Source organism: Pygoscelis adeliae, unplaced genomic scaffold (assembly GCF_000699105.1).
Source record: "Pygoscelis adeliae isolate BGI_AS28 unplaced genomic scaffold, ASM69910v1 Scaffold61, whole genome shotgun sequence".
In the NCBI taxonomy this organism is placed as follows: Eukaryota; Metazoa; Chordata; class Aves; order Sphenisciformes; family Spheniscidae; genus Pygoscelis; species Pygoscelis adeliae.
The window spans coordinates 1477033-1492783 of record NW_008824010.1 but is presented as its reverse complement, the minus strand read 5'-3'; the positions used below and the strand labels follow the sequence as shown (position 1 = coordinate 1492783).

The window sequence follows — 15751 nt, the reverse complement described above, 5'->3', positions numbered from 1 at the left end:
ATCCCTTTTTAGGATAGTTAGGAGTAACTTTATGAGGGAATATCTAAGGAAGGAGTTTATTCAGTTGCACAAAAGATCTGTTGGTGTCAAGAAAGCATTGTATGCTTGAGACTAGGCAAGTTAATACCAATCAAGCACTCAAGTGTAAATTATTTGGAAGAAATCCTCTCTTGGGGACCAGCTGTGCTTCAGAGTAGAGAAATACCAGGGTTGGCATTTGCACCCTAATGGAAAACATTAGAGAAGTGTTTGTGAAATGGAAAATTGCTTTTCTCAGTCGCTGAGGAGATGGCTAAAGAAGTTGCTCATTGCTTTTTGCTGTTCCCCCGCCACCTTTATGATAGGTTGCTCAGACTCTTTCAGCTCTTCGTGTCCAGTTATGTGCATGAAAACAATGTTAACAAAATATTTTGAAAGTCAGCAAGAAAATTATATAATGGGAACTGTGAAAAATGATTTGGACTTGCTATTCATTATGTTAATGCAATTTGATAGGATGGAGATTGCTTCCTGTTCTGTTACAAAACTCTGTGAAAATGCTTATAATTTTTTCTGGCATTTGCATTGTGGTGCCTTGTGGCATTCTTGTAGGCTGTTCTGTGCTTGCCAGTCAGTGGGCTCTTATCTACAGTAATTTTCTTTTCACTAGAACTAGCTCTCTTTTTCTTTTTTGGATTACGCTTTTGGCCAATAGCATGCATTCTTAAAGATCTTTTCAGGTAAGACACTTTACATGTACAAATCCTGTGAAGATGTACACTCTCACTAATATAAAGAGAAGATGTACTTTTTGACTGTTGTCATTGCCCATGGGATAATGCCATCTGGTCACGGTATAGGCTTCATGTAAATTTTCTGTAGGTTAGCCTACAGGTGCCATAAGATAACATTTTTCTTCAGTCCCCACTAAGTGTACTTTGTAGCTCTTGGGATAAGAGACATGAAACCAAAGGAAGGTAAAATGTAACTCACAGAACAGCAGCTCTACACCGCTGTCAGAAGTTCTGTAACGATAGCTTTGCAGACTAGCTGTTTCTTGTACCTACAAGATGGTAATACTAAAATTGTACTCTTTTTGATGTAGGCTGGTAATGATATTTCAGTGCAAGCGTACCAGGTAGGTGAGAGAGATGCATGATTCCTAACATGCATTTTGAGTGCTTGGGAATGACTTTAACTAATTAAAATTGTTTTTCACTGGATATTGGCAGATTACTGAGGGTTTTTTTTAGTTGCTGGTTTTGCAGTTATGAGAATTGGAAGCAAGTTTGGAGAAGACTATCACTTGATATAACTTTCTCTCCTTAATTCTACTACTCTTCTCACTTGTTGTTTAACTTTTGCTACAAAAAGATTTAAAGCCTTGCTTGGTAGAATAGCTTTTACTTTTACCTTGTGGCTTAAATAAAAAGTTTCCCAGTTGATTATTGTTGTCTCTGTTTTCTGAATTAAAACCTTACAGCTTGCGTTCGTTCTTGGGGAGCTACTTGCTCTAACCTCTTAAAGGTCACTAGTTTGTTAGGCAATTATGGTCAACAAAGGTGTTGATGGGAACATGGTCATGGATTTTAATCTGGAGCAGTGTGTCACTGAAGAAAATTTACATGTTGTTTGGTTACAGTATCACTTGAGGTCCTATCTGTGCCTTCAAACTTTGTGTTGTACCAGCTGTTTGGATGTTGTTGATGAAATGTTATGTCCGTGCCCATATCCTTATCCCATTCACCCAAAGTTAACGCTGCTTAGTGCAGCTGATTGAAGAAATGCTGTGGAATTCTAGCCAGCAGTCAGTCTGGTTAGATCCTTTAGCTGTTCATTTCCTTATGCCTTCATAATAAAGTTAGAAGTTATTTAACAAGTTCATTCTGTTTACAAATCTTCAACAAATCAACATGTCTATTTTGCTAAAATACCTAAATACTTTTTATCATTAGAAGGTGAAAAGTGATAATGAAGGTGGATTTTCTGTCAGTCATAGACTTGAGGGATAAACAGTAAGTCTTCAAAGATCACCTTTCCCAATAGAACTAAAAAAAAAAAAAATTTGTGTTGTATGCAGTTATGTAAATAGAAACAACTGTATTTAGAGTTTTAATTTAAGGGACATTATGCTCACTTTTTCAAAGCCATTTTGTGCTACAACTGAAAATGGAAGTGGTGTAGAGAGGAATACAAATGGATTGTAATAGCAAGCTCTACTGTAGCATGGATCCCTTGGTTTTGAGTTCTTATAGACAGCAGTTGAATCGGAGGATGGAGAAGGGGATGAAATCTTCTCTTCCAAAGGCAAGCTGCTGGTGGACCCTTAAGAAGAAATTGCTGCAGTTCTGTAAGGTATTTTTTTTTTCCTTATGTATTGCATAGTTCTGCACTGCTCTTAGAATTCTCTGTGATCATTTTGTTGCATTCTGTGTTCCAGGTGTGCCATTGCTATTCTTTATCTCTTTTTCTCATAGTTCAAAGCTAACGTGTTCTGCTTTTCCTTCTCATGTATTTCTTCCTCTTGGCTCCTTCTGTGCATTCTAAATCTGGCGAGCATGTTTCCTTGTACCCATGCTCTCATTCCATATTTCCTGGTTCTGTATCATAATTTTGCTGACTTTCCATTCTTATTTGTACAAGGAAAAAGGGTAAAAGAACCACTGAATTTTTCTTAAATATACAGTGTACCTGTATTTGTATATTGTAAAAAATTGTAATATCCTTTCATGATGTTTCTAAGTCTTTTCTCAAGGTGGATCACAATACACGTATGGCATAAGTAGACTAAAGCATCTCAAGGCATTTATTTTTAACACTTTGAAAACCAGATCTCTTGCTATCTTTTTTCTTAACTTAAACTGAATTTTGAAATTAATACCTTAAGGAATTAATTAGTAGGTTGGGATATGATTGTGCATAATTTTAATAACATCAACTTTGCCTAGGAGAGGAGTTAGGGGAAGGGAAACTTGAAAATCTGGACTCAATGCTGAGGATCATAGGAAAATTCAGGTTGGGAGAGACCTCAGGAGGTCGCTTAGTTCAATCTCCTGCTTAAAGGAGGATGAGCTGTGAGGACAGGCCAGGTTACTTGGGTCTTTATCTGGTCTGGTCTTGAAAACCTCCGAGGATGGGGGCTGCACAACCTCTCTTGGGCTACATGTTTCATGGCTTGACTGTCCTTATTGTGAAAATACATCCATTTTGAACCTCTCTGCAAGAACCTGTATTTCTGCTGAATTGCTTATACTTTATGTACCCTACATTTCAGTATGATTTTTTTTTGTTTGTTTTGTTCTCGTAGACTGCTGCCATCTGCAGAAACTGCCTGCAGATACGAATGCTGCACTGTAGTACTGTTTTACTTCCTGCTTTTCATCTTCTCTGTTCCAAAATAGATCTGGTGATTTTAACTGATGCTGGACTGTTCTAGCAGAAGTAAAAGCAGGTGGGAAGTGGTATATAGTTAGCTTGTCTTGTAGGCACTGTTTGTGACAAAAGATTTAAGGGGAAAATATATTTCTGGTAACTAAGCCACACCAGAATCACAATAGCTTTATTATTTTTCTTTGTAAACTAATAATTACTTTTCAACACATTTTTCACTGAAATCTCCCAGAATTCACTGAAATCTCCCAAGACATGGTTGATATTGTATACAGAGCTACAGCCTGTGCAATTATACTGAAGATCGGATCTATAGGATTAAAGGAGCTCTGAACTATTTGTCCTTGGATAGGTCATCTTTTCTTGCTCTTGGCTTACACTGTTCCATATAGCTTCTTTGTTTCCTGTGATTCCTTAGATACTGTTACTCCCAAAGGAGAAGTAAACAATCTTTTTCTCATTGGTGTGCATGGGGCATGTCTTCTGGGCAGTCTTTGAAAACAAACATATTAGAAGCAGTTGTGAGCAAAACAAGAAGAAAAGAGCTGGGAAACTAAACAGTTACAAACTCCACTGCAAGCGTAACCCTGAGGATAGGTCTTAAACCAGGAGCCCAACAACACTCACATAAATAGTTCTTTGTAATTCCTCACTGTCTCCTCACAGCTCGCTGACGCAATTAATGTTTTCCTTTCTGATCTGGCCATGGTGCTGAATTGGTGGTGGTAGGAGGTTTCACTGACCTACCAGTGGGTATTTTCAAGCACTGGGTTCCTTCGAGCCCATCTGGGATGCTTTTGAGTTGTTTTACTTCCAGTTTTGAAATGATGCTGTTTGAAGTTGCTTGACTGGAAATAACGTGAACAAAAATGTTAGGAAACCAGGCCTTTCACCTCCGCGTTACTGGTTAAATATTGCTCCAGCGTGGAAGCAAACAGAGGGCTTTCCTATCTCTTGGCTACTGTGGAAGTGATGCAATATATTTGGATTAACACAGTCCTGTTTCCGGTTTAACCAAAAATAAAGTAAAATGTCAGAATGCTGAAAGAAGTGTTACAGTCAGTAACTATTGGCATCTTCACTGGAAATTGGAGAGAAGTCCATGGCATACTAGACTGCAAAAATTTTGGGTTCAGTGGTAATATTGTGGATGAAGATCCATTCTCCTTGTTTGTTTTGGTTTTTGGGGCTTTTGTTTTTTTTTTTCCTTAACAGGTAAATAGAAAAATGAATTAGGGTATCTTTTGCTATGCAGAAAGAAGGCTCCCTGCTCATTGTCATTTTTTTTGTTGCCAAAACACTTTATTCCTTTCCCCAGGTGTTCCATTGCAACTTAGGGTATGATTCTCCTCCCTTCAGCAGTTGGAGACCATCGTTATAATAGTAGGGTACTCTTTAGGGCTTCATATATCCTGACATTCAAATTGCTTGGCATTTTCGCTATCTATATATCAGTCATATAAGTCATATTAACTAACTGCCTCAAACCGTCCAAGATCTACAGCCATAATCAATTCGCTTTGAGTGCATGTGCACTGGTTTACTGTGAGTTAATAATGTACAGGCTGAGCCCTTATGCTTTAAGCTTTCTTTCGTCCGGGCATAGTTGCTTTAGCAGCTGTGGCTCACTTTCTAGGCACAAATGCTCCGTGAGAGTGTATGGACAAACTACTTGAGACTCCTACAGTAAGTGCTGACTCTTCTCTACCTCTCCCCAACATTACTTTCTGTAGCTCTATTTTGTGAATAATCTATTTTACAGTTAGTATGTGATGTGGCGGTTATAAAATATTACAGCTGGACTTTGTAGGATTGCCAAAGCAGTTACTCGTTACTTTAGACATATAATGCAATGGTCCAACCAAGATCCGTAATCTCAAATTGGTTTCTTGCTGTTCTTGAGTAGTCTTCTGTATTTGAATCACTGTTTCTGAGACCAGGTCATGAGCTGCACTTCTCCAGCTTGTGCTCTTACTCTGTAAGCAATGTCCTGCTCAAATAAATCTGGATGTTAGAAAAGTTCCTCTTTAGCCAATTTCTCCCTTTGAGGTCTGCTATGTTCCAGCTGCTCTGTGTATCATAAGGAGCTGTGTTCTGAGAAATTACTGGTTTGAGAAATAACTTGTACTGTACCAGTATTTTTTGCTCCACGTAGGACTGGAATGTTTGTGAACGTAGTGAAAAGCCTACCTGAATGAAGCCAGTATTTGTCCAGCAATCATTCCTTTCTCTGTCAAAACCAAATAGCTTATATGAATCAATGCAAACAAAGAGTAGTGAAAAGAGAGAGAAATGCTTGAAAGCAAAGTGCAACAGTGGCAACAGAATCCAGAAATTCCCTGGGGAGATGGTAGGCATTGCTGCTCCAGGTGAGAACAAGAACTGCAGCCTTTTCCATGGATTGTACTGTGCTAGGAATCGGTCATAGCCCCCCAACCAAATATGTTATCTTTATACAGACGTTATTAAAACAAATATTGTAGGGTCTGGGTTATGATAACGTGTTTTAAAGGTTTAACACTTTATACCTGAGGGTGTCAGTGCACTTTGCAAGTATGAAGCGATTAAATTCAGTAGTAACCAAGGGATCTTCTTTCTGTGTGTTACAGATTGTGAAAAGAGATAAAAAGGTGAAATGATGTCCTAAAGATCACATTAAATCTGGAGAAGCATGTAGGAACAGTATCCCAAATTTCTTTATTACCAGCTTGATGCTTTTACTATGAACTTTCTCTTGATAATGTCCAGCCCTGAGCACCTTACTATCTCACTGACTTGAGGGCACTTTCAGGCAATAAAAATCTTTTGACTCTTTCTTACAAGAGATTGAATTATGTCCCAAGAAGGGAAAGCGTTCTAAAGATCTCCAGTCCACACAAAGCAACTACAAGCAGAGAAAAAGCCACCAACCCTTCCACGTATTTCTGGTGGCTGACTTATGGTCAGCAGCATGATTTAATTGCATCCTTACGGACTGCAACTTTGTTTTTCGTATCTTACATAAACACAACATATGTGTGCAATTTGTATTGTTGCATTTAAACTCCCTCTAGTGGATCGGCTTAAAAATGACCTCTTCTACCAATGCTATCACAGAGCTTAAAAAAGAAAAACGGGTCCAAACTACAAATACCAGCAGCTCTCAGCACAGTTGAGAGAGGACCCAGGACACGCCTCTGAATTTTATTCTAGAAAATATTTGTAACGATTTTTATTTTTCATATATAGCTATAAAAGCCCATGGGAAACAAAGCATTTTGAAACATTATCCCTGGATTTGTTTTTCTTTTTTTTTTGGCTGCTTTTTTTTTTTTATTTGGTGGGTGGCCCTTTCTACCTCATAGCAGAGTGACAGTGAAAGAAGGACCCAAACCTTTAATCTTGTTTTGCAGTGGATTGAGCAGAAAGCAGCTGCAGCAGCCCAGAAATTACCATGGAAAAAATCCTGAAAACAGAATTGAAAACTTCTGTTCTGAAGGCATTTGGAAGCTCGGGAGGAGGATACATTAGCCAAAGCCAAGGTTATGAAACAGACAGTGGACGAGTATTTGTTAAAATCAACCACAAACCTCAGGTTAATGCTAGCAGATAATTTAACTATTAATTATCGTTGCATGTAGACAGCTTTTTCTTTTAAAAGCACCTGATTGTTAATTTAGAGTTCTTCATTTTCAGGCTGACTTTTAATTATTTCCTTTGAGTTTTCCTTGAGTTTTCTTTTAAAAGCTGTAGTATATTTTATAGCAAGTATTAATGCAGCAGCTTTGATTAATGCAAAATGAAATCTAATGCAATGTGATAACCCTCAACAACAGGAATTGGCATTGCAATATGTAAAAAGGAGGCTAAGTACAGAGCTGTTATTGTAGTACTTAGAGTTTGGAAAAGCCTAAAGCTGAATTTGCATTCACTGCATTTGTTTTCATGTTTCAGTTGGGAGGATAGAATAGAGGGAGGGAGGGAGGGAGGGAGGAAACAGGGTGCCAGTGCTAAAACTCATGTATTATTTTTAAAGCTACAGAGGTTTCAAACTTCCCCATTGCCTTTTGTATTTCTAGCAGAAAGATTCTTGCAATGTTTCAGGCCAAGCTCTTGCCTTTTCTATTACTAAATGTATACTCAATTGCTTTTTGTAACACCACAGTGCATCAGAAATTTGCTTTAACAATATCAAAAACATCCTAAAACTGCTGTGAAGAGCAGCATCTTTACTTCAAAAATGCAGAGTACAGGCTTAATATTTGTACTGTCGTCTCCATCTGGTGGTCTGCAGGGAAAGGCAAACCAGTTCAAGGATTCAGTCTTTTACTTCATTTAGTAGTGATCATCTGTGGTTTTGTAGGAGGAGGTCTTGGGTATTATCCTCAGAGATACTGTTATGTCTGAGTAGTTTGGTATCTCCATAAGCAGCTGGAAATCATGGGGAAATGTGATGTATCCTACTACGCTGGAATGAATCTGGGGGAAAAAAAGAAGTTAGAATTAAGGTACTCAAGTCTCCCTGTGTGGACTGAAACCTTGCTGCAGCTACATTCTTTTATCAAGATTAACTCCTTTTAACTTTGTAAACAAGGCTATTTTTTCCAAAGTACTTGTTGCAGACATCCATAGTTTAGCCCAAGGATATTCTTATTCCTTGACAGGCTAGAAAAATGTTTGAAGGGGAAATGGCAAGTTTGGAAGCTATTCAGAAAACCAATATTGTGAGAGTGCCTCAGCCTATTAAAGTAATTGACCTACCTGGAGGAGGAGCAATGTTTGTCATGGAGTACCTAAAGATGAAGCACCTCAACAAGTATGTCTGTACATCTCTTTTTCTTTTTACTATATTTTGGGGCGTATTTTCTTATATCTTACAGTCAGTCAGAAAACTTCATGAGAAGAACCTCTCTGTTCTCTCAAAGATAGAGTTTATATCTGTCAAGATCCGTGTTTGTGTGTGTGTATGTGTACATATTAAAAAAAACAGCAACAACATATCTATATATATGCGTGTGTATACACTCCTTCCCCATATTTTGCTCTTCCCTGACCCTCTACCTGCAATAGAAATGGCGTGCTACCATTAGCCTAGAGCTTTGTATGCTGGTCCACATGTGCTGAGATGCTACTAAAGTGAATGTGATAATGGCTGAGTTTAGCCCATCTTTCCCTCATGAGATTTTTCATCTGAGTTTCTTTTCCCAGCCCATCAGTTTTCTTTAAACTTACAGGCTTCTTATGTCTTTGAAACCTCTGCTTCTCTAAGTATAATCTTCAAGTATGATTGAAGCCAGTCAACAAGTTCAAAGGCACTAGGGTGAGGAAGAACTAAATGGATAGATAACATGAAGTCCCATTTTGTCTGTCAACCAACCTGAACATGGAGTTCAGGAGTCATAGGCTGCTGAACATAGGCTTTCAGGAGTTATCTGCTTCGTTCTGGGCCTCTGTGGGAACAGAGTAATACCTATCGCTCTTCTGGCAGTTGTTTGTCCAACCTATCTATTTTTATTGGGAGCGTAATGGCAATTCCACAGCCTCCCCAAACAGTCCATTTCAATCCATCCCACTGTTCCTAGGAAAGATTTTTCTAATGTCTAACCTCAGTCCTCCTGGTTGCAATTTTAAACCCATTATTTTCTACCCATTTCAGGCATGGAGAAGAAATTAGTTTCCGTCCTTGCGGCTCCTGTTCAGATACCTGTGCAATAGTTTAACAGTTTTTTAGTTGTCTGTCTTCTGCACTAGGCAACCTCAACTCAATCCTTGCCTATGGCTTCTTTTTAGACTTACACTATGCACTATTTCTAGGAGCACTCTACGCTCCTGTTTATACAACCTTGTGTTCTGTTTACCTTTCTTGCAAGAGAATTGACTTGTTCATTTTATTATCTGTTACAAGCCATTTCTTCAGCGTTGTTGTCTAGTCATTTGCTCCCTGCTATGTACTTGTGAAGTTGACTAAGGTTCTATATTTGCCAAAAATATACTTGGTCATATTTGAGATTTTTTTTCCCTGTAATATTCCGTTCACTTGTCTTGTTTCAGTTTCATTTTGTTTTTTGATCCTACAGATATTCTTCAAAGCTTGGAGAGCAGATAGCAGATCTTCATCTTTATAACCAGAAACTTGGAGAGAAATTGAGAAAGGAGGGAAACACAATTGGTAGAGTATTGATATCATGTACTAAACCAAAACCGAAATAATTCATTTGGCTGTGGTACAGTATTGCATTATCATTTTAATGGTAATTAAAGTCAATACTGGGACACTGTTTCATGAGATATGTCCCTCCTGTCCCTATGCCACCCTTCTCAAGTGTACATTATATACACAGGAGCTATAATTACTATTATAATTTTTAAACATATAATTTTAACCTTGACAAAACGAAATTATTTTTGATTCTTCATTTTCTGTATGCTTTGTTGTATAAAATTATGGGGATACTGAAATTTAATAAGAAATAGTGCTAATATTTGATAGAGCTTTCAACATTTCATAAGTCAAATTGAAAATTTGGACTAGTTGTCTTTTTCAGTGTCAGTTAAACCTTTCAGCCTCATGTACCATCAATCTCTTAAAATGTTCTTGACCTTACAGATATCCTCTTTTTTTGTTTCCTGTTGGTTTAGACAACTAACTTATTACAGAATATGGTCCTAGTTAGTAAACACATAATTAAGTTCCCCTTTAAAGGTGATAGGGATTACATTTTTGAACTCAAATACGTAGCAAAATATACAACAATTGCTGCTCCTTGAAGACAACTGTAATTCAGCAGTGTAAGGTCATGATCCAGTTTCTGTTGACTTCAATGAAAACACCTTCCGTTGTTCTTTGGAAAGTGGATTAAGATGTAAATGAAAAAAAAAAAAGCAGCTATACAAAGAATTATTGTTTTAGAGTTGTTAGCATTAAAATCTGAACCACCAGTCTGTATCTGTGTCTTTCCCATGACTTCAGGGATGGACCAGGTTTGGCTCTTAGTGGTGGACATATTATAATCCATTATTTTTGAGTGAACACCAAATTACTGGCAGGTCACAAATAATCTATTAATCAAAAATAACCCATGCTTAATGACAACATGTTCAAGTGTCGGAACAGTAGATTGCGAGTCTGGTATCTGGACTCTGTTCCTGAATGTCTAACTCATTTATCCAAAGAAAAGTCAGTAATTGTGACTAATTGTGCCTCCATTTCCATTCAGTATCTTCAAGCTTAAGAGAGTTCTTTCCATCTTTAGAGAGGGTTGTGACCATGAAATAAGTGTAACTTATTGCTTAGAATTATTTTGTATGCCTATTCTCTGAAATTTAGTTCTGTGTTTGCAAACTTTACTATATAAGTTCCTCAAAACTCCCAATATTTATTTTGTTTCTTAGGTAAAGGAGCAGGTCACTCTGAGTCTCAGTATGTGGATAAGTTTGGATTCCATACAGCCACCTGCTGTGGTTATATACCACAGGTATGTTCCATGCCTGTGAAAGCTAACATGTACTCATATAGTTCTATAAACTCCTGATACAAAAGCTTGTTTCGTTGGCCTTCAGCTTTATGATCACAATTTTGCTTTCACTGTTTCATTCTGACCTGACAGTGAAGGGAATATGATGGCTATTCAATGTGTGTGGCTTGCTACAGTGCGTGTAGCAAGCAGACACAGGGGATCGAATAAAAATTTGAAATTATGTGGTGGTTCTTTAGCTTGGTGATACTTAAAAAAATAAGTATCCCTTCACATACCATGTCTTGGTTTTGTTTTTTCTAAACCCCTACTATATGGATCTCAAGTGGCAAAATCCACTGCTTTTAGAGAGCCTCATCATGTAACACATCACTAAGACATTGGAAAGGGCTCTCGGAGATAACTCAGTTACTTGCTGGCTCTGCACATGGTAGAATTTCATTCTGCTATTTAACTGAATTAACTTTCAGTTAACTCTCAAACTCTTTGCTAAGTACAACTTTTCACCAAATTAGAAATGCATTACCAATAAAAATGAATGAATACTTCTGTGTTTCCAGGAAGATTTTGTAATATAATATGGAACAACTGAAATGTTCTCACCAGAAACTCTCCCTCTAAAATACATCAAGAAAATGTGAATGAATGAAAATAGCCAGAACCTCAACTTATATCTCGTTAAAGACAGCCCCACCCAAGCATGGAAGAGAGCATCACTCCCAAAAGAACAATCAATGAATTGTCTAATAACATTGTGCATAGGTCATACTAACATTGTCTAGGCCATTGTGTCAGCAGCAAACATTTTAACTTGATATCTATGTATTATTATATACTGACTGTGTATATGTTAAAATTGTTTATTACAAACCTCTGTTTCATATTTTCTAGGTGAATGAATGGCAGAGCGATTGGCCTTCCTTCTTCATTCGTCACCGACTCCAAGCTCAATTGGATTTGATTGAAAAAGATTATGGAGACAGAGAAGCCAGAGAACTTTGGTCACAGCTAAAAGTATGAACCATGTCTTAAATCTGTTTTTTAGAATGTTAGAAAATATGTATCAGTGGAATTTTAAAGGTGTTTTATAAGAGATTTACATAGCTTTCAGTGAACAGCAGTAACTGGACTAGCTTCACAGCTGGTCCAACAACACTCTCAGCTGAAAAGAATTCACATTGCTCTTTCAGTTTTTTAATAGAGAGTGAAAATAGACCTGCAATTCATCACTGACATTTATTTCTTAGCATACAGCTAATAATAATAAGATGGTAATCCTGTCTAAGAACTTGATGTTGCAAAATAGGTAAGATTCTGCCACCCAGGCAGATTTTTTTTTTTTTCCCAATTGATCCAGGCTCACAGCTAAGACTGTGGTTCAGGTCACACCCAGTACAGCACTTAGGAAACAGCCAGGAATGTATTCCTCTGCAAGCTCTACATCACAAATTTGTTCCTTAATTGTGGTTAATTGGTACAGATGTTTACTACTGCCCGTTTTGCCACTGAAACCTTTCAATTTACATGAAATTTATTTTATATTTCTTGTGACAGCCAATACTATCCATGTCTAGGAACAATACATTAATACTAGATGTTGATACTAGACTGTGAATTAAATGATTTGCTAAGCTCTGTCAAGAACAATCAAGAACACTTACTACTGGCTCACAGTTCAGGTTTATGCTTCTAGCCATCGACTTCAAAAGCACTCCATGAGGACTGAAAACAGGCAGTATTTAACCAGCTTAGTCTCTATTATACTACAGTACTTTGTTTTATTTAAGGTTTTGTTCAAAACTCTTTAATTGTTGCATGTTTGTTCATGCTCTTTCAGCTAAAGATTCCTGAAATGTTCTGTGACGTAGAAATTGTTCCTGCTCTCCTGCATGGGGACCTGTGGGCAGGAAACGTGGCTGAGGACGACTCTGGGCCAATTATCTTTGACCCTGCTTCCTTCTATGGCCATTCAGAATTTGAACTGGCCATTGCTGGAATGTTTGGTGGGTTTAGCAGCTGTTTTTTCTCCGCCTATCACAGTAAAATACCCAAAGCTCCAGGATTTGAGAAACGAAACAAATTGTATCAGCTCTTTAATTACATAAACCACTGGAACCATTTTGGGACGGGGTACCGGGGTTCTACCCTAAATGTAATGAGAAAACTTCTAAAGTAACCAGATAGGTTTGAGAAATTCTGACCTAATCCCTCAGTAATGAACAGCCCCCCTGCTTATCAGAAGTAACACAAAGTAGGAATTAATGTTGATGATAAAACACCTGACACGTAAAAGGCTTAGTACACTTTTGACCCTCGCTAAATGTTAAGAGTGATTGTGTAATTTTTAACTTACACACTAGCTTACTAGCACAGATTCATACCCTGCTGAAGGAAAAGACTGCACTGTATGTGAAGGCTCCACTAGGTTGGAAAAGTAGTACGAGAGTCAGCCTAACCTTACTCTCTGTGGAGAGTCTCGCTTCTTAGCTGCTGCATTTCCACAGTTGTTTGCATCTTGCCACTTCTGCGGCTGCTCTATCAGCAGTTCATTACTGAGAGCTACTGTTGTGGGATTGTGGTGCTGGAAGTAATAACTAGTTCCTTACCTGTACCCTTTTTTGTTCTGTTTTAGTTTTCTCTCTCTGTTTCCATCCCTTTATATTTCTGTCGTCTTTCCTTTCCCATGTTAAGTGTCCTGATCCAAAATTTAAATCAGATTCTATGAATCTGAAAATGAAAACATTCTCTTTTTGATTTAAAGAGTAGACAAGGCCCTTTGGACTGCACTTGGCAAGCATATATAATTAATAACATTTCTAATATTTATTTTAATTTAATGTAATTTACTTACATGTTTTTGTTTTTTTATCTTCCTATGAGAAATTAAATTTCAGTGGTATTTCTTAAAAGGGATGTCTCTGTAGGTCCTTGGTAATTAACTGTATGGTCAGAAAGCGGGTTGTTACCACACAAGTTTTGTAATAACATACAGTAGTTTTAGTATGATATTTTAGTGTGTTACACTATGACAGTAACATATTTAAATAACTTTGTAAAAAGATAGCAAAAAGTGGGAGGGAGGCTTAGTGTTTTGATGACAAGAAAGCATCTATTGCTGCTGTCTTGGTTGGTGCTTGATGTATTTTCAAATTTATAAAAATAATGTATAGTAGGCAACGCTAGTCTGTTCTGCCACTGCTGGATTATTGAAGGAACAGTGTCAAATTAGATGGCTTTATAATGTTTTTTAATATTCCTAACTGCTTTATTTTTACAGAAAACATAGGCAATGAGAATTTGGGGAGAAAACTGTGCAACAAAGAAATTGGCATGCAATGTGAGCTAGAGTGTATTAACAAATCCGTGGTTTTTTAATGGAAGAAAGTGGTAAAGAAAGTAGATGTAAGTGCAGTCCGACAAACGCTTATGTGAATCAGAAAATTTGAATAAGAATGACTGAACTTATGATTTTAGGCTTCAGATGGTTGTCATGACCAATACCTAAAATGTTATATTCAAAAATGCTCAGATATGTTTACTTTTTTCAGCTTTAAATGGCTGTGTTATAAAGATTTCATAAACTTTAAAGCTAGATGTTGTAATTCATACTATTTAAAAAATGCACTTCATTCTCTGTAAATATAATACAAATAGTTTAAAATTGTTACTTCCTTGGAATTTGGGCTACAATTAGGGGAAGTTGTAATAGTGTGGTTATAACACTTAATAAAATTATAACAGTGGAAAAGTGGAATAATAGAGTTAGAATACAGTTGAAATCGGAGCTGATAGCTAGAAGATCCAGGTCTGAGAAAACAGCAAAGTGCATGTGTACTAGTATTTATTAATGTTAACAAAAATACATGTATTACATTGGAAAGTACATGTGAACTTAAGATTTCTCCTTCTCAAATAAAATACTTGCCTTGCAGAAACTAGGCATTTGGTGTACCTGCATTTTGTGATTGTGGTTTGCGTTAACAAATTTGAGCCTGAAGAGAAGATATTTGGGTACAGATTGAGTTGCTGGATACTGGGAAAGAGAAGTTACCTGTCCTAACGTCCTGACAAGACTTAAGTGTCTCCCTGAATTTCCTTTAAATCAGTGGAGAGAAATGAGCGCCTCTGTAGGTGACTTACCTCACCCTGAGCACCTGTTTTAGTTTGCCAGCTGGTCTGATCCTTCAACTCTATTTTCTATTAAGTAAAAAGATAACCTGAGGTGACTTAGTAAATGTCTACTTCAGACCCCGACTTCACTTTTCTAGCACTGGCGATGCATCAAGAGAGAAATGGAATAGTGCTGTTCTCTGGTGAAATATTCGGTAGCTAGGGGGAAAGCGTGTGTGAGAAGAGTGGATGGAGACGCGGTATGTCTTGGGCTGAAATACGACAAAGTATCTTTCTGAGAAAGCTAACGGCAAAGAATCTGGCATGAGAGATAGCAACTGCTGTGAGGGGGCAGACATTTCTTTGAGTCTGCCCACTTGCTCCCCTTCCCTTTTTTCCTGTAGTTGTAGCTTTCAGCGTTCAAACTTTGTTTCCAGAATTTTACGAGATTTAGGTAGTGAGTTATTATATAACCCGTGTAATTCAATGTTTTGGCGTGGATAGGGTAAGAAATGGAGGCGGCCATGGACAACGGTGTAATCCAGGGGCCTTCTACACGCCTTTTGCAACCAATGCAAAATGACCCGGGAGCCAAGCTCAGGACGGTTCCTGCCGGCGCCAGAGCGCTCCTGCGCTCGGCGGCCTAGCGGAAACGCGGGCCGAGCAGGGCAGAGCCTGCGCCGCGGCCCAGGCGCAGAGGGGCCTTTCCCAGCTCACTGAAGAAACGTAAACTGCGGGCTCCCCGGCCCGGCTGCCCACAGGATCCGAAACGGACGCTGGCACCCAGCTGCCCCCTCAGAAAGGCCCGCGCCGCCCCC

The 15751-nt window shown here is 38.0% G+C and overlaps 2 protein-coding genes across 2 annotated transcripts in view; both read left to right on the top strand.

The window, feature by feature from the left end:
- FN3KRP (fructosamine 3 kinase related protein) overlaps nt 1-1454 on the top strand; it is a 5585-nt gene extending 4131 nt beyond the window's left edge. The window contains exon 6 of the mRNA XM_009326162.1: nt 1085-1454. Coding sequence (XP_009324437.1) covers nt 1085-1121 — 37 coding nt within the window. The 3' untranslated portion in view covers nt 1122-1454. The remainder of the gene's footprint in view (nt 1-1084) is intronic.
- A 5233-nt stretch (nt 1455-6687) lies between these two features.
- FN3K (fructosamine 3 kinase) lies at nt 6688-14759 on the top strand. The gene is made up of 6 exons (XM_009326150.1): nt 6688-6943; nt 8013-8164; nt 9426-9517; nt 10741-10823; nt 11715-11837; nt 12661-14759. The coding sequence occupies exons 1-6, from the start codon at nt 6803-6805 to the stop codon at nt 12997-12999; spliced, it is 930 nt and encodes a 309-aa protein (XP_009324425.1). The 5' UTR covers nt 6688-6802; the 3' UTR covers nt 13000-14759.
- Nucleotides 14760-15751: the final 992 nt, after the last annotated feature.

What these genes read in the sequence shown, in the direction of transcription:
- FN3K (XM_009326150.1), top strand. Translation starts at nt 6,803, where the DNA reads ATGGAAAAAATCCTGAAAACAGAATTGAAAACTTCTGTTCTGAAGGCA. An exon ending in AAGATGAAGCACCTCAACAA is followed by an intron (nt 8,165 to 9,425) that starts GTATGTCTGTAC and finishes TTGATCCTACAG; the next exon opens with ATATTCTTCAAAGCTTGGAG. An exon ending in GCTGTGGTTATATACCACAG is followed by an intron (nt 10,824 to 11,714) that starts GTATGTTCCATG and finishes CATATTTTCTAG; the next exon opens with GTGAATGAATGGCAGAGCGA.